Raw genomic sequence first — 23,382 nt, 5'->3', positions numbered from 1 at the left:
TTTACAGGCCTATTCTGTTTTGAGAAATTGGTATTTACAGTTTTCAGGGCAATCTAATTTTTTTTCTTTTTAAAAATGAGAAGCATTACTTTCATAATTCTTATTCGTTTGCAATAACATTTGCTAAGAAACCAAATCATGAAATAGCTTCCCTAACTATAGCTTTAAGTTTTATGTCACTCAAAAATGATGAGAATTTTTAGAGTACGACACAATACACAGAAAACATGTTTTGTTCAGTGCGGATTTCCATGCTTTTAGGTATTCTTTTCACATTTATGTTTGTTATCTTAGTAAAGACCACTCCATTACATTTCTAGAACTTTAAGTGTTTTTAGGACTTGTACAATTATATGAGTAGGCAGTTTGCAGACCAGAGGCAAAATTAGGACTTTCAACTACCAAGACAGCAATCAAAAGAGAACAGCCAGCCAGGCACGGTGGTGTCCCACCTAGGAGGGAGGCTGCGGTGGAAGGAAGACTTGAGCCCAGGAGTTGGAGGCCAGCCTGGGCAACATAGCAAGACCTCATCTCAAAACAAAACAAGTATGTCACAGGATCAAATGTTCTGCTCCTTGGAGCCATCTCTCCCTGTAGGAAATGATTTACAATTGTCTTGTGTGTACAAATGGTGCATGAAGCTCCTCTGTCTGTCAGTATGTGTTCTTCCTGGTGACCTGTGACCTGTGACTGAAGAAAGCTAACTTCCTTTATGTGCCCAGCAGGTAACACGAAGCCCCACATTTGTATACCACAGCTTTCTCTTGGCAGACAGATCCTTCTTCTGTAAACAACTTGTCTCAAGAAGGAACCGTGGCCTTACCATATAATTTAACTTCTCTTTAGTGCAATCAGCCACCAAGAGCAAGGATCATGATGAGCGGCCTTGGCTACTCTCTTAGTGACCTGCAGCCCGAGTTCCCACCAGAGTGCTGAGGTCCACTAAGCACGTTGCCCTGAAGAAGCCTATTACCTTACAGAGTGAGAAGATGGAGACACAGTTCAGTACAAGCTGAATGGCTAAGGGACTCTGTTCACCAATTCAAAGAGCCTCCAAAGAACAACTCCCAGCTGCGGTGGCTGAGACAGGCTTCAGAGAGGACAAAGCATCTGAACTGAGCCTGGAAGGCTAACCAGGACCTCAACAGGGAGAGGTCGCCACGGGTGGGGAGTGGGGGGGCTCTTCCAGGTGACATCTGTGACCACTGCAAAGGTGAGAAAAAATGCTAAATATCATGAAGATAAGACAGTTGTCACCTGTGGCTGAAGTAGGGTTTGTGTAGGGAAACTGAGAGGTGGGGCTGGAAAAATAGGTCTGGGAGAGTCTTGAATGGGAGTGTTGGGAGTTTTAACTTTAGGAGGTGAGCGTGGCTACTGCTGCTGCTCAGGACCCTTCCAAGGCCCGTGTGAACCTGCACACCTAACTGCCACACTGTCACCTGAAACCAGAGAGGCAGGCCCAGAGCAGGTGGGAGGGAGCCACATTCTCCCTGTTTTTTGCCTGCCTATAATGAACTCACATTTAGCCAATAAAAGTTTCATCTCCCTGAAGGACAAAACATTCTTTTTCTTGGTCCGTGATTAGTGAGGACATTAGAATGAAAACTGGTGTGAGCCTGTTTCCCATACATTTTTAATAAGCGCTGAGGGTCTAGCATATGCCCTGCACTGAGCTGGACACTGGGGAAACTGAGCCAGGGAAGTTTATAGGCAGGGCAATGACTTTGAAGGCTGTTCCATAGTTCTCCAAATTGAAGCAGACACCACTTCCTGCAGCAGTGCTATGCCTAGTTATTTACCCAAGAGAAATAAAAATGTAGTTCGCAAAAAGCCTGTATAAAAATGTTCAGGACAGCTTTGTTCTTAATAGCCCAAGATTAGAAGTGAGCCAGGTGTCCATTGACAGAAGGGTTAAGTAGACTGTGTATCTTCCTCAACGGGACATGACTCAGTGATACGAGGGAACCAATTTGGATTCATGTGACAACATGGCTGTGTCTCAAAAATAGTATGCTGAGTGAGAGAAGCGGGAGGCGCAGGAAGGTACAGAGTGTCTGATTCCACTCCTTTCCATTGGGGAAGAAGAGAAACGGCTCTGCGGCGACAGAAAGCAGATGAGTAGCTGCTTTGGGGGTGGGGGTCAATTGGAAAGGGGTACAAAGGAGCTTTCAGTGGTGACAGAATGTTCTGTGTCTTACTACTCCTTTCACAATGCTGTCTTGATGGGCTGCAGGCAGGCTGCTAGTCTCTGCTCCCAGCCGAGGGCAAGGGCACCTTCACCTGCCCTTGCCTCGGGCCAGCTCAAGGTCCTTCCTTATCCCGGTCATGGGGTCCATGGTCTACTGATTCTTGCCCAGCTCACCCTCCACAGGGATACTGTGCTGTGGGGCAGCCTCCTTCGCTCCCCTCCCTTGCCCTGTGCCCCCTTGTCCCGGTTTATTTATTTGGCAGGGGGAGGTGGAGGGCGCAGGCAAGAAGATTCACAGTGCTCTGGGGTAAGAGTCACAGTAAGCATGGTCTATCCCCCTTGCCAAATAAAAGAGAGAAACTAAAAAACAAACAAAAAAAAAACCCCAACAACAACGCTGACTGGACAGCAGACAGCAGACGGACCATTCCACTGTAGTAAATTACATCTCAATAAACAAACCGTATAAAGCATTTTAGAATCTAGAGAGAAAAACAAGGGAGATGAGATTGTGGACAGTAACAAAAGCCTCCACTGAGCCGCCACAGGACAGGCTCCTCACTCAGACTTTCTCTGTCTGGAAGCAAATGATTCTGGAGCTCAGGCTTAAAAATGGGTAAAAGGTAACCAGGTTGGGAGGAAAGGGTGCAGAAGAAACAGAGTAGGAGAGGAGAGGGGCTGGGGCTGGGGCTGGGAGGGTAACCTCGGGCACAAGCGGAGAGAAAGTAGCCTGGCAGGGCCACAGGGTGAGAAAGGGAGAGCGTGGGATGAAGCTGGGAGATTAGAAGCCAGAGCAGGCCTCAAGGCACAAGCACGTAACTTCCTGTGCCTTCTCGGGGACACAGACTTCCAGCACTTGGGGGGCTTGAATAAACCCTGGAAAGCTGACCCAGAAAAGCCCTAAGAGCTCTGGACACCAACCCCTCTCCCAGGCCCCAATGCTGGCCTGGGGGCTAAACAAGGCTCTCTCTGAAATTGATTGTTTTAGATTTGGGTTTCAAAATACAACCCATGTGGTAAATCACGCTGGGACATGTCACTTGGATTTCAACGGTCTCCAAGGAAGGAAAAATGTATCTGAAGGGTGTGCCACATGCAATGAGTATATTTCAACGTCCCGTGACATCAGTGTTTTCCCTACGTGTGGTCCTGCAAGATGCTGGCGGGGAGGAGGATGCTGACGCTGTGGTTACGCGGGCTGGGAAGTGCCAGTGCTGGAGATTTACAGTGCTCAGGAGCACGATTCAAGTTTGGAAAAGTCATGTCACCCCCGAATTGTCTAATTATGGGAACTGTTTATCACAGAATACCTAATAACAACCAGGCAAACTGTGGAACATTTTTTGAGACATGGTGACTTAGATAACACCCAAATGAGGCATAACAAGTATTTCTGGTCACCATAGCAACCATTGTAGAAGCAGTCCAGAGACTCTAGTGACCAAATACACTTCTCTATAATTTACTCCTTTCCCACCACAAGATATACTAGTAACAGTGATAACAACAACAATAATGTGTTTACTGAGCACTCACAAAGGCCTAAGAATTGTACACATACCGTCTTATGTAATTCTCACACCAGTACATACTATCAGAAGCCCAATTTTATAGATGGGGAAACTGAGACTCACAAAGTTTAAACATCTGCTTAAAATTTCACAGATAATTAACGACAGAGTTAGAATCTGAACCCAGGTGGAATACCCAGGCCCTCTGTCTGAACTACCATGCCAGTCTGCCATCTCCAGTTTCCTGTTCATCAAGCTTATCCCTCTATGCATTCATTTGTTCACCTACTGATTCATTCATTCAAATCCCTTACTTAAAAGTGAAGTACCAATAAATGAACATAAGGTTCATTATACTGACAAAGTGTCTTTTTAGTCTATTTTTGCAGAAACATAATTGCAGAGGTTGGGGGGAGGGTTCTTCACTTTCTCAGTTTTCATTGGCAGGGAAAAATCACATCACCTGCTTTCCTCACAGGAACCTATCTGGTCAGATTCAGTTCTTGGCCGATCTGGTCAAAAATAATATTGCTAAGCAGGTTTCAACCCTATACTATTTCTGGGTCCGGGTTGACTCAACCATTTAATGAAGCCTCATGAAGCATGCTGTCTGGAATTTTCCTGAACCATACATTCTCAAAATTCTTAAAGTGAATTTGTCTCTCACAAAAGGAAAAAAAAAATTCTGAAAATAACCATCACCTGAAGTCCTGTAAGTTTTATCAAGGAAATAAGTTTAACTTTTAAATACATCTTGAGTTACAGAAAGAAGAATTTAATTGTGTCCCTATTCTATGGCCAGGGGCAGGGACAGGATATCTTAGTAAGCAGGAGATTGACTCTGACAAATATATCTGTCCTATCTATAGAAGTTACCCTAAAAATGTATACCCATTTTAAGAAAGGGAAAAAACTGCACTAAATGATAATAATATATACATTTGTTATATATTTTATCTTATATCTCTTGTAATTGCATAAGTCAAACAGGACTTGAGTATTTCAATTTTAATCCAGTTTTTCCTTTCTTAAAACACGTATCCATTTTTAGTACCTTCTGTGTATATCACTTACCTGACAAATACAAAAAGGACATATTTTAATTTACTGGCAGCAGCATTTTAAAAAAATCCTATATTCTTTGAATGATTTTGAAGTATTTCTTTTTCTATTATTTATAAGATTTGGCATAATCTGTTTTTTTGGAATTATCTTTTACTTTTATTTATAAATCCTAGTGTCTATTTTTTTGAGACTTTGGAAAAAAGAAAAGAACTGATCAGAGTATTCTAGAATAGACATACTCCTATCTGACAATTTCTTTGCATTATTATTATTAATTGCTTAATATTTCATTGCAGCAATCGTCTGATTTCTTTTCTGAATGTATTTATCTTCATTCGTTCTTTATGAAGTCTTTGTTCTTAGTCCTTATGTTTAAACATTGTTATTGTCATTCAATTTAGCCTTTTAAATTCTGTGACGGCAAAAGTGGAAACCTAGTATACACATGTATAAGGAAGAAAAATAAATAAAAAGAAAAATCCTCTATTCTTACCAGGATGAATGATATCTCCTATGAGTAGGACACTTTGAAGGTGGTTTTCCCCAGGACTTTGCTCCCAGCTCACACAGTTCAGCTTTAAGCATTTCACGCCGTGTTCATTAAGGTAACCAACTCACGGCCAGCTCAGAGCCCAGGGGCTTGAAAAGAAACTCAGCATCTCGCTTTTCATAATGCCTTGCCTCAGAATGTGTGTTCAGCATAAAATAAGTAAATTTATGTATATAAAAAAAAGAAGCTATGTAGGTAGTTCAGTGGAGTACACGAAAAGAAGGGTGGACACCCCCCTTTCAGTATTACCCTTCAAGGTGGATATGGCTTCAGTCTGCAGTCCCAAGAGAGACCTCAATGTGCAACTGCGCTTTCTCATACTGGAGGCTGCAGGCAAAGATGGCCTCACTACCAGATGCTGACTAACAGACCATCACATTTTGGACAAAACGCTCCTTGTGTTTATTCCCTCCAAACTAACTGCTATAAAAAGTCGTTTGCATTTAGTGAGACTATTTTGGGGCTTATCTGGAACAGAAGCACCAAGCACCTAAAAATATAGAATGAGCTCCACTTGTGTCAAACACGCCAATCTGGGTAGATTAACAAGTCATCTGAAATAGTACAACTTTTTGATAGGAATAAATTCATCAAGAGCCAGAAGTTGAACCTACACATTGGAAGGAAAACAGCTTTGAAAACCTTTCAGTTTCTTTAAAGAGGGTTAAATTTTAGTCAGATGGAATATATATTAAGCTTCCGTGTTCTTGTTATAAGAACATTCCAAAAACAGAACTATAAGAAAATGAATAAAGACAACACAATATACATCCATCCAAGGGCTTAGGCTTATATAATTTTAAGAATATTTAACAGTTCTACATTTACTGTGCTAAAATTAGGAGAAAAATTCCATCCTAGCTAAACAGTTAACTGCAAGGGCACATCTGAAATGACAAGAATACAAGCGAAGGATTCTGAACACGCAGATTCCAGAAGCTTTTGGCAAAGCCAAGCATGTGAAGTCTCCTTGATTTCTGATGTCATGCTATCCCATCTTCTGCCATCTGCCTCTAGCAAATGTCAGTGTATTTTCAGGATGAAACATGCTTCTTTTCTGAATCATTCCTGCAAAGACTCGCCAAAATATGGCTTTTTGTAGTTGAGCACGAATGCCCTAAATTTAGGGGAAAACAAAACCATGGCCTTCCTTCCAAAGAACCAACAATTCCCATGGTCTCTAAACAATCAATGTCTGCATGAAATGAGGCTAAACTTAAAAGATGCCTATGCTGACAACCCAGTAAAGGGTCAAATTGTCTTTGAGAAATGGGAACTTTAAAACTCAGAATCCATAAGAAAATACTAAGACTTTCTTATACCTATTAGGAATGAGAACATAAAACTCCCTTCTCATTTGGGGGTTTTGCATGAAGCGGTCTTTGAGTATGCAATTCCCCTCTCCTTTTTTTTTTTTTGTTTCTGGTGGATTTATGAGACTCTTAGAAAGCAATGTCCTTATTGCAGCGCTACAGCATTCTGCATGATTAATTGATTGCAAATCACTGCACAGGGTGCCAGGATCACTGGTAGGAAGCCGGTCATTAAATAAAATTAAAACTCTGCCAATGTTTTGCTTATAAATGTTTCTTCCAAAGCCTTACAGCACTGTTCCTAAAAGAATGGCTTCAATTCACCAGAGAAACATAGTCTCCTGTATCTCTCGTGGATGATCCAAATATTCTATATTGAATACAAACATCCAACATGTTAAGTTTTAGGAAGAAAAAGCTGTAGTGTAATAAAATTTGTACAAAGACAGCTATGGAAAAGAGTCACCATGAAAATAATTCCATTTTGTACAGGCTTACTATGAAATTGTTCAGTCAAAGGCTCAAAATCCTAGCCTGCCTAACTAGATCCTTTGGAAGCCTACATTTTTTTCTGAGGCCAATCTTCAAACCAAGCATTAACATTTCAAATTAAATCGAATTAATATCTTATCCGGAAAGAGAATGAATACTCTGGCCCCTTATCCAAGGAAACTCAACAGTGATTTATCGTGGCAAATTAACATCTCCACAGATCAAAACTAAGGCCCGGGCTTAATCATTATCCAGCCCAACATCTGAGCAGAACAACTCCTCCTCCTCAGCCAGCCAGGGGTCTAAGAAGTGATCCCCTGAGAACACAAGCCTGTTTCAGTCAGTCTGGGCTAAAGCAAAGGAATATCCTTCTTATGATGCCAGTACATTTCATTTTAAGTTTGCTATAATAAACATGTGACATTTCAGGCAATATTTTAAGGCTGACATGTAGAAGGCCATGCCAGGGAAAATGGTTGTATTAAACTACACAAATACTAATTGTTTTTGCCTAAGGAGATACACTAGACTGTTAAATAGGATTTAGCAGAAGAAAAGGGGTTTAAGAAAGTGTGTCATTGATGTTGAGTTATCCACCCATGCTTCCTTTACTGGTATTCAAGCCACTTTGTGGTTGAAAAAGAAATATCCTGGTGAACAGATAAGCTGACTAATTGCTATCGATATCACAATTACATGGTGAATGCTGCCATCCTCCTAAAATGACAGCAATGTATTCATTTCTACAAGATTAGGCTAGCTTCAAGTCCTTTTGGAGAAAGACATTTTAACTTTCCCATATGGGGGCTGTATGTACAATGTCCTAAATGGAAACATAACTCACTCCTATGAAGAGATGAGTTCCCACACCAGAACAAGGAGTTCCCACACCGAACTATGAGCAGTGCTGTACCTTGGCAAACAAATTGAGTTCAGGGTTAATGGTGGAAGAAAAGTTCATCATTTTTAAAGTCTGTTACCAAGAATGAAGTAAGATATTAAAGGCAAACTATCTTGCAGTTACCTTGACATTTTAGGAATTGCCATCTAACATATACTCATATACAAAAAAGGCTTTGAAACACTCTGTCCAGTTAGCCAGCCTGAGGAACCCATCAACCCCGCCTTTGTTAAACACCAGCACACCCAGAGCTCTGCTATCTTTTTACAACTTCTTTCAATGCCTCAGTAAAGAGTCAGCTGTGTGGCTTAAGCTGGCATTTGCTTTCATTTCTGTTAAAGAGTGTGGGCCTTGGCTACTTTATTCATTTCATAAATGTCTATCAAATGTTCCTCATACACCAAACACTGTGCTTGGTCCTTGTGATAGAGCAATTAACAAAGGAGACCCACGTAAGACTATGCCCTGTGAAGCTTACTCTCTAGTGGTAGAAGGACATCACATAAACTATTAAACACACATTTAATTCAAGTCTTAGGTACTAATAAGAGGTGTTCCCTGTCGATTCTGAACCTTGGATTTTTTTTTCTAAATCAACTTATTCAGGACTAACCTGGCCAACTTGACTTAGGATAACCAAACTCTAAAAAAGATTAAAGTCAGAAACCAGAACAGAACTTTAAAATTTAAGGGCAGCACCTGTGGCTCAAAGGACTAGGGCGCCAGCCCCATATGATGGAGGTGGCAGGTTCAAACCCAGCCCTGGCCAAAAACTGCAAAAAAAAAAAAATTTTTAAAATGAGAAATGGTTTACACCAGAATATTCCTGTTGACTGCTTTCAACATTTTCTTCCTAATAGAAGACCCCACTCAGGGAACCACAGTAGAAGTCTTGCTGGTGGGGTATTTAAATAATGCAAATGAGAAGCATTGGGTGGTCTGCAGACGGGGAAGTTCTCCATCCCCAAACTGAGGTGTTCCGTTTTGTTGTCGGAATATCTTACGTTTGGGTGCTCATGTTTGGTTCTAAACACATGATTGCCTGCTACAACTTGGAGGGATGAACAAAGAAAAGTGAAATACTATGTTCTCGGAGCATCCTCCCCAGGACAATTCTGGGGACAGACTAACAACCCCCTCCTTGGAGACCAATGCACAAAGACAGCGAACCTTCTCTATGTTGCCATCCTGAGCAAAAAATTCCCCAGCTCACAGCTAAATTTTTAAAATTACATTTTAAACTATTGGCTTTCTGATGACATTTAGGAAACACTTTCATTTTATTAGCAGGCTGCCCCTGGATCACAATTAGAATAAATGATTTCCAGAATGTAAAAAGGATGCTCACATTCACTGGCTCCCAGGACGTGCTACACAATTTTTTTTTTAAAATTCTGTTACCACTTCCTTCCCCTTTGGTCCAGATGAGGAAATTAAGACTTAGGGGTCATGTGGCCATGGGAGCCAGTCAGAATTTGAACTAAGGTCCCCTAATGTCAAGTTCAGCACTCTGGGCCAACACTGCAGGCATGCATGTCAGGCTGGCTGCTTCAAAGTCACCCAAGGAGAATGTGAGATGCACAAGTTTGCAGGTCCCAGTGCAGCCCTGATTCAAATCAGAATCTCTAAACAAAGGAATATATATTTTTATTGCATATTGCAGGAAACTCTGATGCAGTGGTTTTCAACCTGTGGGTTGCAACCCACAGGAACTGTATTAAAGAGCTGTGGTATTAGGAAGGTTGAGAACCACTGCTCTGATGCATAGCCAGCTATGGTAATCAAGGTTCTAGCAACAAATCCCACCTGTGTATCTTCTAATTACCTCCATAGTTAGAGTGGCCTTCCCCTCACCATCACAGGATCTTGGGATTTGGAGAGAAGAGATTCTTCAAGTTTTAAATCTCTGCTCCTAAATTCTATCCTGTAAGTTCAACTATACCTTTCTAAATTTATTTTATAGAAACAGAACAAAAACTAACAGAGGAAAGTTACCGCTTTTAAAAAGGAGACAGTAACCATTATCTTATAGAGCTTGTTGTAAAAGAGAAAATGGGATCACAAATTCAAATGCGCCTCTGAATGACATGAAGTGCCAGGCAATATTACATTACTAATTTACCCAAAGGTGAATTAATTTGGGTGAATATTCCAAACAAGGAGGAATGTAATCTTCATCCCTCCCCAAATTAAGTATGGGGGGGAACGTTTGTGATACCAACTGCTGGGGCAGGTGAACTATAGCCACCTGGCTATAAATAAATTTTTATTTATTTATTTTGATAAATAAATAAATTTTTGTGGGAAACACAGCTAAGCTCATTCTTTGCATGTTGTCTATGGCTGTGTTTAAGCTACAACAGTAGGGTTGAGTAGTTGTAGCAAAGATCTGATGGCCTGCAAAAACTAAAATATTTACTATAGGGCCCTTTAAGTAAAAGTCTGCCATCCCCTGAAACAGATGGTCATATTCTTTGTAAGCAAATATAAAACAATGGTATTCAGCTGAGCACACTACATTTAAAGCAAATCTTAAAAACAGCATCTACAAGGTTAAGGATGGTGGTGGGGTGAGGAAGGAAATAGTCCCCAGATTCTGATACATGGGGAGGGTGATGCTTCCTTCACTGGAGCTGGATCACTGCCCATGATTCACTGTGACTGATGGGAACAAGCCCTATCCTTCAGGTATGTTTGGCACATAAATAGTTACAATTTTCCTTCCAAACCCCTTAATCATGTTGAGAATACAGCCACTCCATGCTTCAGAGGTCAAACATGCAGCCCACAGACCACGTGTGGGCCTGTATGTGTGTACATGTCTATATATACACACATTCCTCTAGAACTGTAAGGAGTATGTATATATTCATAGATACGTATGTGTGTGTGTGTACTTTTTTTTGCTTTTCCATTTCTTAGGCTAAGGATGTCTTAAGGCCAGGCCTAACCTTTGGAGCCATTCATACTAAGGAGACTCCTACTTCCGTAGCTGTCCAAACCGCACGGCTGGCTGGCTGCCTCTGAATCCACCCACCTGCTAGTTTTGCTGTCCTGCTGGGTACTGGGCTCTGCAGGCTATGGCGGCAGTATGGCCCTGGCCCAGTTGGCTCACACGGCCAACCTGCTTCCAGAGAACTAGGCAGTCAGGAAGTTGGCAGTGCCCGCTTGTGGCTCTCCAGGCCCCACAAGCTTATGTCATGTTTCCTCTTCCTGATATGAAATCTGTGAAAGGCTGAAGTTCATCATCTACATGTGTCGATGAGAAAGATTAAAATTAAGCCTTTGAGCTCAATACTGTTTTTTTTTTTTTGAGACAGAGTCTCATTATGTTGCCCTGGGTAGAGTGCCGTAGCATCATAGCTCACAGCAACCTCCAATTCTTGGGCTTAAGTGATTCTCTTGCCTCAGCCTCCCAAGTAGCTGGGACTACCGGCGCCTGCCACAAGTCCTGGTTATTTTTTTGTTGTTGCAGTTGTTTAGCTGGCCCGGGCCAGGTTTGAATCTGCCATTCTTGGTGTATGTGGCTGATGCTGTAACTGCTGTGCTATGGGCACTGAGCCTGAGCTCAATACTTTATACTTTTGTCATGACGTAGATTACCAAGAGCAAGCAACATTATGGTTTCCTTTAAAATATCACCTAAAGAGCTAGGACTCTAGAAGAAAGATAAACACTTGCCAGTGATTTTGACTTCCTAAAACTCCTGTAGATGTATGTGGATAATAATTTGATGCCATAATGAATGTTCTTATAACACTTCAGCTTTGGTTTCATTTAAGTAATCCAAAATACAGCCATCTAATCCTCCTCCCAATCACAAGAGAACTCAGAATTCCCAAAGCTTCTTAATTAAGGCGTTGGCTTAGAAAGGTGGCCTAACTTTCTAATTGAGGTAATTAAAGTAGGAAATGAACTGATAGACTCACTGTTTTCTGCCTTAATTTCAATAAACAACTCATGAACCCATAGATTTGATAGTTGAATATTTTCTGCCTTAATTTCTACATGTTGATGTAGGCTTGGTAACACAGGTAACTATATCAATAAATATACACATAAAGATATTTATCACAACTTTACTGTTATGTAATTATTATTTATTTTTACAAAGTTTAATCTGCTTCTCTAACCAAGTTAAAACACTTAACGATGATGTTAAACTACAGTATAACTGTGGTGCACTTTCTTAAAGATTAAGGCTTTTATGATACCTAAACCTATTGCAGGGAGGGAAATAATCATTTTATCCTTTGATAAGGGCTAAACTGCATCTGGCCAAAATTCACACCTTGAATTCCTAAGCCCTAGTACTTGACCTCAGACTTCCAGCTTCCATAACAGTAAGGAAACAAATTTTTGTTGTGTAAGTCCCCTGGTTTGTGGCACTTTGTTATGTTAGCTGTAGCAAACTAATACATCCCTCCTCTTCAAATGTACCTTTGTCATAGAAATTCATGGTATCTAATGCCAATTTTAGTTTTATGGGAAATTGCCTGAAGGTCTTTTGGCAAAGCTTCTTTCCATACAGATTACACAAATAAGGTATCAACTTCTGAATTATGGAATATTTTTAAAACATAAAAAATTACCACTTCTTAAAACATAAGAAATTCTCACTTCTTAAAAGACTGTTATTTCAATACTAACTGGCATAGATTTTCATTTGGAAATTTTCTATTTTCTCGCTTTATGTAAAAATTTGTCATTGAAAGTTTAACACAACTGTCTGTATTTAAAAAAAAAAATTACCAAGATAAGATACTCTAAATACAATGCTTTGAATTTTGAAAATAGTTTGCTGGGCACAAAATTCTAACATGTAGTAAAAGAAAACACTCTTTTGGAACCCAAACTTAAGTTGGTACTGTTTTTTATTTAATATCTACATGATTAACATAAAATTTAGTACTTGATTAAAATGTTATCATCTGCATGACAAAATCATAATGCTTTAGCTAAAGAGAACTTTTAAGGTAACCTGCAAATACTGAGGTGTAGAAAAAATGTAATGGAAAAGGGAGGCTAAGAAGACTTCATATTTTTAGCATAAAATATTTTCTCTGTTGATTAATGAATAAGGCAAATAACATAAAAAATATGCATTCAATATATAGTTCATGAACTTTTAAAGCTAAAGGGAAAAAAGTAACAGGAATAAAACAATTTTCCCTTTTAGGTTCTTTTTTTCTTTGGGCCTTTATGAGTAATATTGTATAGTATAGGGTGACCAGATTCTAACATCTGTAAGGCAGGACAACATGGAGCAGGGGCGGAGCTGGGGCATGGGGATGGCGCCGGGCAGGGCCTGACAACAAGGCAAACTTTGATAAGCAGTTCTCCATAATCACTTCTCAGCAATTATTTATTACAGTTTAACATTATACAATTAACAAAAATAATATAAAACTCATATTCTGGCGAAATAGCCATATGGCGGCCGAAAACCGTATATTCCCTTCTTGTTCTCCAGCCCGTTCGTGCATTCTTTCCAAAAATCAGGACTTTTTTAAAAAGCCGCAGGATGCGGGACAAACTGTTGAAAAGTGGGACTGTCCCGCCAAAATCCGGACGTCTGGTCACCCTAGTATAGTATCTCATAGCCAATTACATAGCAATTGTCCCATAGAACTTTATTGTTTAAAGAAACTCAAATTTTCTATAGTCTTGGCTGATGTCCCTCAGAGGAATGCAGATAAAGTTCTTAAACTCATCATCTCTTCCACTGTAAATAAAATCACATACCAATCTGGATTTAATACTCAAACATCCAAGAATTTTGTTCATGAAATAACTTCCCAAACTGGAGAGTATAGTTCTTTAAAGTGCTACCTTAAAAAATATTTACAGGTAACCTGGGGTTATTATTAGGCAACATTAGAGAAACAAAATATCGTGAAAAAAAGGGGGAAAGTGAAGCTAAACAGTATTTATGGTATTTGAAGATGCTCGGGTCCCATGAAAGAGTTGGCCACAGCAATCCAAAGCATTTTAAAATACTCTCCAAATGCTAACATTAAAAAGGTACAGAAGGGTGGAGAAAGGTGTGGGTCCAGTTTCTGTCTTTTACATGTAGAAATCCAGTTCTCACAGCACCATTTATTGAATAGGGATTTCTTTCCCCCAGTGTATGTTCTCGTTTGGTTTATCAAACATTAGGTGGCTATAAGATGTTTGTTTCATCTCCTAGTTTTCTATTCAGTTCTAAAAGTCTATGTCTCTATTTTTGTGCCAATACCATGCTGTTTTGATCACTATGGCCTTGTAGTATAGCCTAAAATCTGGTAGACTGATGCCCCCCACTTTGTTTTTGTTACTAAAACCTTTTATTATTAAAGCCTTGGCTATCTGGGTTTTTTCCTGGTTGAATACAAAATGAAAAAATGTTGGTATTTTAATAGGGATAGCACTGAATCTGTAGATTGCTTTGGGAAGTATAGACATTTTAACAATGTTGATTCTTCCCAGCCATGAGCATGGTATGTTCTTCCATTTGTTAATATCTTCTGCTATTTTTTTTTCCTTAGGAGTTCCTAGTTTTCTTTATTATAAAGGTCTTTCACCTCTTTTGTGAGCTGTGTTCCTAGTATTTCATTTTCTTTGAAGCTACTGAGAAGGGTATTGTGTCCTTGGTTTCCTTCTCATCTTGGCTGTTATTGGGGTATACAAAGGCTACTGATTTGTGAACATTGATTTTATATCCTGACATGTTACTGTATTTTTTGATGACTTCCAGGAGTCTTGTGGTTAAGTCTTTGGGGTTCTCTAAGATCATATCATGGGCAAAGAGGGAGAGTTTCACTTCCTCTGTCCCCATTTGGATGCCTTCGATTTCCTTCTCTTTCCTGATTGTATTGGCTAGAACTTCCAGCACTATGTTGAATAGTAGCGGTGATAGAGGACACTCTTGTCTTGTTCCAGTCCTGAGTGGAAAAGCTTTCAGTTTCACTCCATTCAGTATAATATTAGCTGTCAGTTTGTCATAGACGGCTTAGATTGGTTTTAGAAATGTGCCACCAGTGCCTATATTCTTTAGCGTTCTAATTAGGAAAGGATGTTGAATTTTATTGAATGCTTTTTCTGCATCTATTGAGAGGATGATATGGTCTTTGTTTTTGCTCCTCTTGATATGGTGAATTATGTTTATGGATTTGTATATGTTAAAACAGCCTCACATCCCTGGGATGAATCCTACTTGCTCATGATGTATGACTTTTTTAATGATAAGCTGTAATCTATTGGCTAGGATTTTATTGAGAATTTTTGCATCTATATTCATTAGTGAAACTGGTCTGTATTGTTCTTTTTAGTTGGGTCTTTTCCTGATTTTGGTATCAGAGTCATGTTTGCTTCATAGAACATGTTGGGGAAGATTCCTTCCTCCTCATTTTTGGGAATAATTTCTGCAGTGTGGACATAAGCTCTTCACTGAAGGTCTGATAGAATTGTGGTGTGAAGCCTTCTAGACCAGGGCATTTTTTTGTTGAGAGATTATTATTTCAAGACCAGTGCTTGAAATTGGTCTGTTCAGAAGGCCTATTTCATCTTGATTAAGGAGGGGATGTGATTCCAAGTATTGATCCATTTCCTCTACATTGTCAAATTTCTGGGCATAGAGTTTCTTATAGTATTCAGAGATAATCTCTAAGGCATAAAATAATTAAAATCCTCAAAGAAAGTGTGGGGAAAACACTGGAAGCTATTGGCCTGGGGAAAGACTTTATGAGGAAGACTTTTGTGGCAATTGCAGCAACAATAAAAATAAGCAAATGGAACTTAATAAAACTGAAAAGCTTCTGTACAGCTGACAACAACCAAAGCAAAGAGACAACCTACACAACAGGAAAGGATATTTGCATATTTTGAATCAGACCATAGCTTGGTAACTAGGATCTACAGAAAATTCAAATTAATAAACATAAAAAGCATCAACAATCCCTTATATCACTGGCAAGAGAGATAAATAGAACTTTCTCTACAGAAGACAGATGAATGGCTAACAAACAGATGAAAAAATGCTCATCATCCCTAATCATTAGAGAAATGCAAATCAAAACTACCCTGAGATATCATCTAATTCCATAGAGAATGGCCCACATCACAAAGTCTCAAAACTGCAAATGCTGGCATGGATGTGGAGAGAAGGGAACACTTTTACACTCTGGTGGGACTGCAAACTAATACAACCTTTTTGGAAGATAGTATGGAGAACCCTCAAAGAACTCAAGCTAGACCTCCCATTTCATCCTGTAATCCCATTGCTGGGCATCTACCCAGAAGGAAAAATTCCTTTTACCACAGGGACACTTGCACTAGACTGTTCACTGTAGCTCAATTTACAATCGCCAAAACGTGGAAACAGCTGAAATGCCCACCAACCCAGGAATGGATTAACAAGCTGTAGTATATGTATACTATGGAATACTTTTCAGCCACTAAAAAAGATAGAGACTCTACATCCTTTGTATTAACCTGGATGGATGTGGAACACATTATTCTTAGAAAAGCATCACAAGAAGGGAGTAACAAGAATCCCATGTACTCAGTTCTGATATGAGAACAATTAATATCCTAGTGCATGGTGGGAGGTGGGGGATAAGCAGAGCTGAGAAAGGGAAGGAGGGAAAGGGTGGAGGGACAAGGGGTGTGGTACACCTTTTGAGGGTGGGACACAATCATAAGAGGATCCTTGTCTAACAAAAACAATCAATGTAACCTCAATCTGTGTACCCTCAATGAATCCCCAGTAATTAAATAAATAAAGTACAGAAGGGAAGGAGAAAAATAAAACCAATTAACAAAAAAACCCTGGCCCTTACTCACTAACATCGTAGTGGGCATTACAAAAGGTTTAATTCTACATCTACCCTAATTTCTTTATAAAGTACAAGTCAAACGAACTTTCTATAAATTAACATTATAGTATGATGACCAACAGCATGAACTCCAGAGCTAGTCTTTCCAGAGTCAATTCCTGGCTCTGCCATTTACTATCTGTGTGACTTTGGACAAGACACACCACCTTTTGGTGTCCCAGTATGTCCTCTCATATGCAAATAATGACAGAACATCTCAGTGGGTTGTCGTATTAAATGAGTTTCTTTATGTAAAATCCTTGGTACAGTGCCTGAAATATGAGAAGTGTCATAATTACTGGTGGCAAGGGTGAGATAGAACAATTCAAAAACTAATCACAATAAGAGCACAAAGATCGTTACACATGCTGGTGAGGCTAGATTGAAGAAACTAACAAAAACTCCAGTGTAGGTGACCACTAAACACATTCAAGAATTGTATGTACATGGGATCTTTTCCCATCAGCCTTAGTATTCCAGAAATTTGCACTTACTATTCCACTGATTTGAGCTGGTCATATATACATGCTCCATACTGGACCAGGCAAAGGAGCACACCATTCCCTAAGGTGCTCCAGCTGACCTATGGCTTAACAATGAAATAGCACAGCCTTAATTAACTCATGGTTAAATAAGCATTTCACTAAAACACCAGCCCAGAACATTAGAAGCAAATTGTGTTAGCCAGAATACTAAGGACTAGCAGTGATTTTCAACCAGTGTGCTGCAAAAATTTTTAAAGATCATTAAATTATTTTTGAAGGAAGGTCAAAGCACAGTAAGTATATTCCTTTCTTTACTTTTTTTTTATCAACATAATTTAAGTGTGCATGAAGTTTAACTATAGGTTCAAGTGTGTGGTGAGATTAAAAAAGGTTGAAATACACTGGCCTAAAGGGATCTCCACAGTGGTCACTGATGACCACTCACCCAAAAATTCAGCAGCAAAACGTGAAAGAAGGGACAAGAATACATTGTCCGAGGTCCCAGCACATCGACTGTCTTCCTCACCACCCAGCACACCTGGAGCCTCTGTCCAGCCCATCCCTCTCAGTCACAGCCCCGTAAGGGCACGTGTCGAGAGCACCCACTGAACCTAGCTAAGACCACCACCAGCAGCTGACCTTGTCCTACTTTCAATAATAAGAGCTATGAAAGCTCTGGAATGGTTTGAACAATTTTATCTGGCCCTGACCACCCTCTGAAAAATATATCCAATTTTCATCCCATTTCCCTATCATCTCCTATTCTCCTTCTTTTCTTTCCCCCAGAAATTGCTTATCTTACTGAAGTAAACAAACACAGCTTTTTGACTAGTTGCAAAACTCCAGTGGTTAACAGTGCACACAGCATTTCTGATCTAATCCCTGCTTATACACACCAGGATATTCTGAGTGATTGAGGCCATGGTTGATTTTCCTCGCCCCTGTCAAGGTCCTGAGTGTCCTTGGCCCACCCTGGACCTACAATTTCCTAAGCATAAGTACATGTTCTCAGCATTTCCCTTGGCTGGATCTAATGCCTTACATGTGGATAGACTGGTTTTGTCTATAATCACTGTTTATTTCCTTAGTACATTTTCTATCTACTGCAAGTCTGCTGCCAAATGCCTAAAAGCTTTCTACTTTGAAGCACAAATCAGTAGAAAAAGATGGGAGATACACACAAAGTAAAAGACAGATACTTCTTCTAAACAAAAGCTGAATGTGGTTTAACTCAAACTGAGTTTTTGAATTATACCAAAGCCAGTATGCAAAACCACCCTGACAAAAACAGACAAAGCACTGTAAATAGCAAGTTAGTGAATCAACACAGCAAAGCATCCTGCAATGTGGTCTCCTAGTGCTAATGTTGTGAGATAATGTATTAAAGGAGTTACATTTTCTAAATTTTGCCTTGCTTTTTTATTTTATTTGAAGAAAAATTGAAATGATACTTTGAAGAACTACTTCATTCTCTCCCATATGCTGACAAGAACCAAGACTGTTCCCACCGTGACTAAGTGATATAAAGAGTTAGCCACTACTAAGAACCAAAATCTTTTGGATTAGTAATAAATCAACTTGCAGGCAGTCAGAATTATTACGCTCGAACTGGAAGCAGTTGAATACCTCCAAACCGTTTTGTTGCTGAAAAATTATCCTCCCAACTGAGAAACTAGGAATATATATTCAGCACGGAAACAAATCTGCGTCTAGTTCCGAAGACCTCTCTACTACTGCTTGTTTTATGTTTCTGAAACAGTTTGCTGTCGATGATTTATTTCACATCCATGTGGCCAGCCATTTGTTTATTCTATTGCATACCATCTGTTTTTCAGTAGAGAGGTTTCAAGTTCTTCTCATTCCCTACTTCGTATCCCACAGAAAACAATTTATAATAGATACGGATTTAAATCTTTTGGATTCACGTGGAGTTGGTAATGTGAGCTGCCTTTCATTTATATTTGGCAAATGCTTTAATGGGATTACCAAATTGTGTTATTACGAGGTACTTATGGAGAGACAACACCTTTTTTTAATAATGACAAATGATGTTAACAGTTTCATTTTGGGTGTTGAGTAGCAGTACAGAAGATTTCACTCGCGTTACAGGAAATTGCCCTGATTGATACCACAAACCCTGTCCATATCTTTTATTTCTGAAAGTCAATAGGTATCTATATCAGGAGGTGGTGGGATCTAATTGTGGGGAATAGATGCCAAGTTGCTACACTTTTGAGAGGATGTTATCATTTAACCCACAGACGAGAGAGCTCTGTCTTGTTCCGACATGCTCATGTTATTACGTAAGCCCAACGATCATGGCCTTGCTTGTCTAGGTACTCACAAGTAAAGGCAGTCCCCAGACTTCCCCAAAGAACAGTTAATGCCACAAACCTCAGCTCTTTAGCACCCATTTATTCTCATCCTATGGCTCACTTTGATTTGCTCTAGTGAAGAGGTAACCATTCAGAGACAACTTTGTGCTGAAACCACACAGATTTGTTGGAAGAGTGTTAATTACCATTTTCATAGGAATCCTTTCTGCTTTCGTAGAGAGGAGGTATCTGATGACAGGGTCCAGTGGCTGTCCACAGTTCATGGTTGACATCTGAGGGCTGAGAAATGTCTGTCTTGAGGTCTACTTGGTTTTCACTAGTCCTTACCAGATCAGAATAAGACACATTTGGGGGTGATACGGCATCCTGCTGGATACGTGATGGATTCGGTTTGTTGAAAGTATTAAGTGACATTTGTACTAAAGCTTCATTGATGAAGAATGAATTTTCATGACATAAACTCTCAGATCGATTAAGTTCCACTACCTGTGTAAAGAAATACAGAAAAAGTACAATAAATTTTCTGGCAACTTAACAAAAGTCTCACAAAGTCTAACCAAAGTCTCTATTCCTAATAGAGTCTAGCAATCAAGATTTCAGTTAAGAGTAAGGTCAGAAAGAATATTACCATTTACTCTCTCCTCCCACACCTTTTAATGAGCTAACACCAAAAACTTCAATTTGTTATGCACGGCCTATCTTAAAAAGACAAAACAAAACAAGAAGTAGTGTTCTATGATATCAAAGTGGCATTTTCACTTTTTCTAAATAAAAAAGTTGAAAACAAAGCCATATACACATGAGGAATTTAGTCAACTTGAAGGGAAAAAGAGAGACAATGGATTTGTCCTATAAATCTATCAACTTTTACAACCTTATGAATTATCAATAAAAAGCATACATACATGTAGCCTAGAAAAATAAGACCAACGGGAAAAACAAAACAAAACAATGGAATGGTCGAGCAAATAAGTAAATAACTCTTACTAGTAAATGGATTTTGAATTTCCTATACCAAATTTACAAAGAGAGAATAAGCTCGGTGTAACAGAATAGCATCAGTTATCTCTGCTACACTTGCTAAATTCAATACCTGTAACGTACAGTAATAGCTAATCGATCTACTAGTAGGTATGTCTACATAGAACTGTTAAGAAACAGGGTTCCTTGGGTTCCTTTTTTTTTTTGAGAGTCTAACTCTGTCACCCTGGGTAGAGTGCCATGGTGTCATAGCTCACAGCAACATCAGACTCTTGGGCTCAAGTGATCCTCTTGCCTTAGCCTCCCAAGTAGCTGGGGCTACAGGCCTCCCCCATAACCAGGCTACTTTTAGAGACCAGGAGGAGGTTCTCACTCTTGCTCAGGCTGGTCTTCAACTCCTGAGCTCAAGCGATGCACCTGCCTGGGCCTCCCAGAATGCTAGGATTATAGGCCTGAGCCCTGGTGCCTGGCCTGACAGGGTTCTTATAGCCCTGGAAAACAGCCCACCCTAGCCTTCCTGACACAACTTCCTTCTGCGTTTCTTCCTTAGGTAAGAGCATGTTTTAAAGCAATGATCCCCAACCTTTTTGGCACCAGGGAGCAGTTTCACAGAAGACAGTTTTTCCACAGATGGGGGTGAGGGGCAGGTGTCAAGATGACTCAAGCACATGACCTCAGACCATCAGGCATTAAATTCTCATAAGAAGTCAGCGCCTAGATCCCTCCCATGTGCAGTTCCAGCTGCTATGAGAATCTAATGCCTCCGCTGGTGTGCTCGGAGGCGGAGGCGGAGCTCAGGCCGTGACCTGAGCCAGGCGGAGCAGCTGTAGATACAGAAGAAGCTTCTCGCACCGCCTGCAGTCCGCCTCCTGCTGTGCAGTTGGTTCCTAACAGGCCAGGCCTGGCACACGGCCAGCGGTGGAGACTGCAGTGTTAGAGTACAAATCTCCCCGGATCCCATAGGGCCTAGGTCTTTAACCTTCTCAGGACTGAAGATGAATGAGCCACATATGCATGGTCTCTGGAAAGTTCCCAGCTCTGGCTACCTCCAAATTGAGGAACCCTCACGAGCTCTTAGCCAAGAACCAAAAAGACAGATATCTGGTGAACACCCCGGGCACGGCCAGGCCCAGCCCCTTCGGGAAGACGCGTACCTCCTCGGCGCAAAGGGGAAAGGCCGTGGGGAGGCTCCGCTGGCGGCTGTGCCTCCAGTGGCCCAGCAGGCCCTGCTGGCCGCGCACGCCGGCCCGCTCCCTCTCCACCAGCCGCTGGCCCTCCCTCAGCCGCTCCAGGCTGTGCTGGTACTCCTGGCGCTGGTGCTCCAGCTCGCCCCGGCCCCGCAGCAGCCGCTCCTCCTGCGCCCGGCACTGGCGCTCGCGCTCCCGCAGCCCGCGCTCCCGGGCCGCCTGCGCGCGCTGCTGCTGCTCCCAGCCGCGCTGCCAGCGCCGCTGCTCCTGCTGTAGCTGCCGCTGCAGCTGCCCCGCGTCGGCCGGCTCCTCGCGGGCCTTCTCCTGCTCCTGCCAGGGGCTGCCTCGGAGCAGAGGGTGGCAGAGGGCCAGGCTCTCCTGCTGCCGGAGGACCAGCTTGTGGATCTCAATGTGGCTGTCCTGAATGGTCAAGGCGGCCTGTGGGGCGGACGAGAAGGAAGAGGACGAAAGGCGGGCTGCCATACTGTCTGCCCCGAGGGCTGCAACTACCTCCAAACGCAGAACTCTGGCCTACATTGTCTCCTGGTATTTCTGCCCTTTCCCCAAGTTACCTCCAAAGGCAGCCTTTGGCCTTTCAAATAGGCTTCTCTACCTCTCCCAGTGGAATTACCCAGAAATTTATAGAGAAAAGAAACAAAGCACAAAAGCAACTTCCATCCCCTCCTGTGGGAACTGGTCTGTTGCTGATTACTGGGCAATATTTAAGCAGTTCTCTGAGTCAGAACTCAGTACATCCACTCCCAAGGCCCTGCACTCCCGTCTACATCCCATCCTCTTTCTGAGGTCTTCCCCCTCAATGATTCACGAGACTTTAAGAATCTATATAAACCTAGTAGCATCCTTTGAGTCCCAAATCAGAAATTTCTTGAGTTTTTATAAAGACATACAAATAAAAGTCAACTACTTGGAGGCTTTTTACAACACAATGCCCAAGAATGGCAGTTAATACAATTTTTAGGAGATACGTGCCTCAAGCTAGTCTCATTACCGTCTTATATTACATTATAGCAGGAAGGTCATCCATAAAAGATTAAGCAGAAATTTATTTTTTTAATAGATCACTAACAGGAGGCTAGAATGATTAAGGGGAAGGAGATACGCTAAAGCCCACAGGACATTACCAACTGGATTAAAAAAACATTTTGAGTTACCATATCTGCCTATGAAAAGTTTGGCAGGATCACAGGAAATAATTACCAAGAATTGGAAGGATTCCACAAAACCAAAAAAAATCTCTGTGAATGCCCTTGGAAGCTTTTCATTTTAAAATTTCTCCCTTTAAAGTGAAAAGAAGTACAGAAGGAACAAATTGAAAATGGACACATACTGGGGATGTGTGTATGTTTTGACTCAGTATGAGAAATCATTACTCTCCAAGGGATAAATTCACATTATTCTTTCCTATGAATTTTTTAAAAACTATCCATGTTACAGATGTTGGGAAGATGGGGGGGGTTGATCATTAGCTCTTTGTTAGATCAGCAGTTTCCTATGTTT

At 40.8% G+C, this 23,382-nt stretch overlaps 1 protein-coding gene across 1 annotated transcript in view; it reads right to left on the bottom strand.

Annotated features, from left to right (window-relative positions):
* Positions 1–23,382, bottom strand: part of ARHGEF28 (Rho guanine nucleotide exchange factor 28) — a 122,770-nt gene that overhangs the window by 13,770 nt on the left and 85,618 nt on the right. Inside the window, exons 26-27 of the mRNA XM_003785909.3 lie at positions 21,832–22,302; positions 19,882–20,182 (exon numbers count right to left, since the gene is read on the bottom strand). Of these exons, the coding sequence (XP_003785957.1) occupies positions 19,882–20,182; positions 21,832–22,302 (772 nt within the window). The remainder of the gene's footprint in view (positions 1–19,881; positions 20,183–21,831; positions 22,303–23,382) is intronic.

Source organism: Otolemur garnettii, unplaced genomic scaffold, assembly GCF_000181295.1.
Source record: "Otolemur garnettii isolate 467f Iridium unplaced genomic scaffold, OtoGar3 scaffold00017, whole genome shotgun sequence".
Lineage (NCBI taxonomy): Eukaryota > Metazoa > Chordata > Mammalia > Primates > Galagidae > Otolemur > Otolemur garnettii.
The sequence above is the reverse complement of the archived record's forward strand: the minus strand, read 5'-3'. Positions and strand labels throughout refer to the sequence as shown.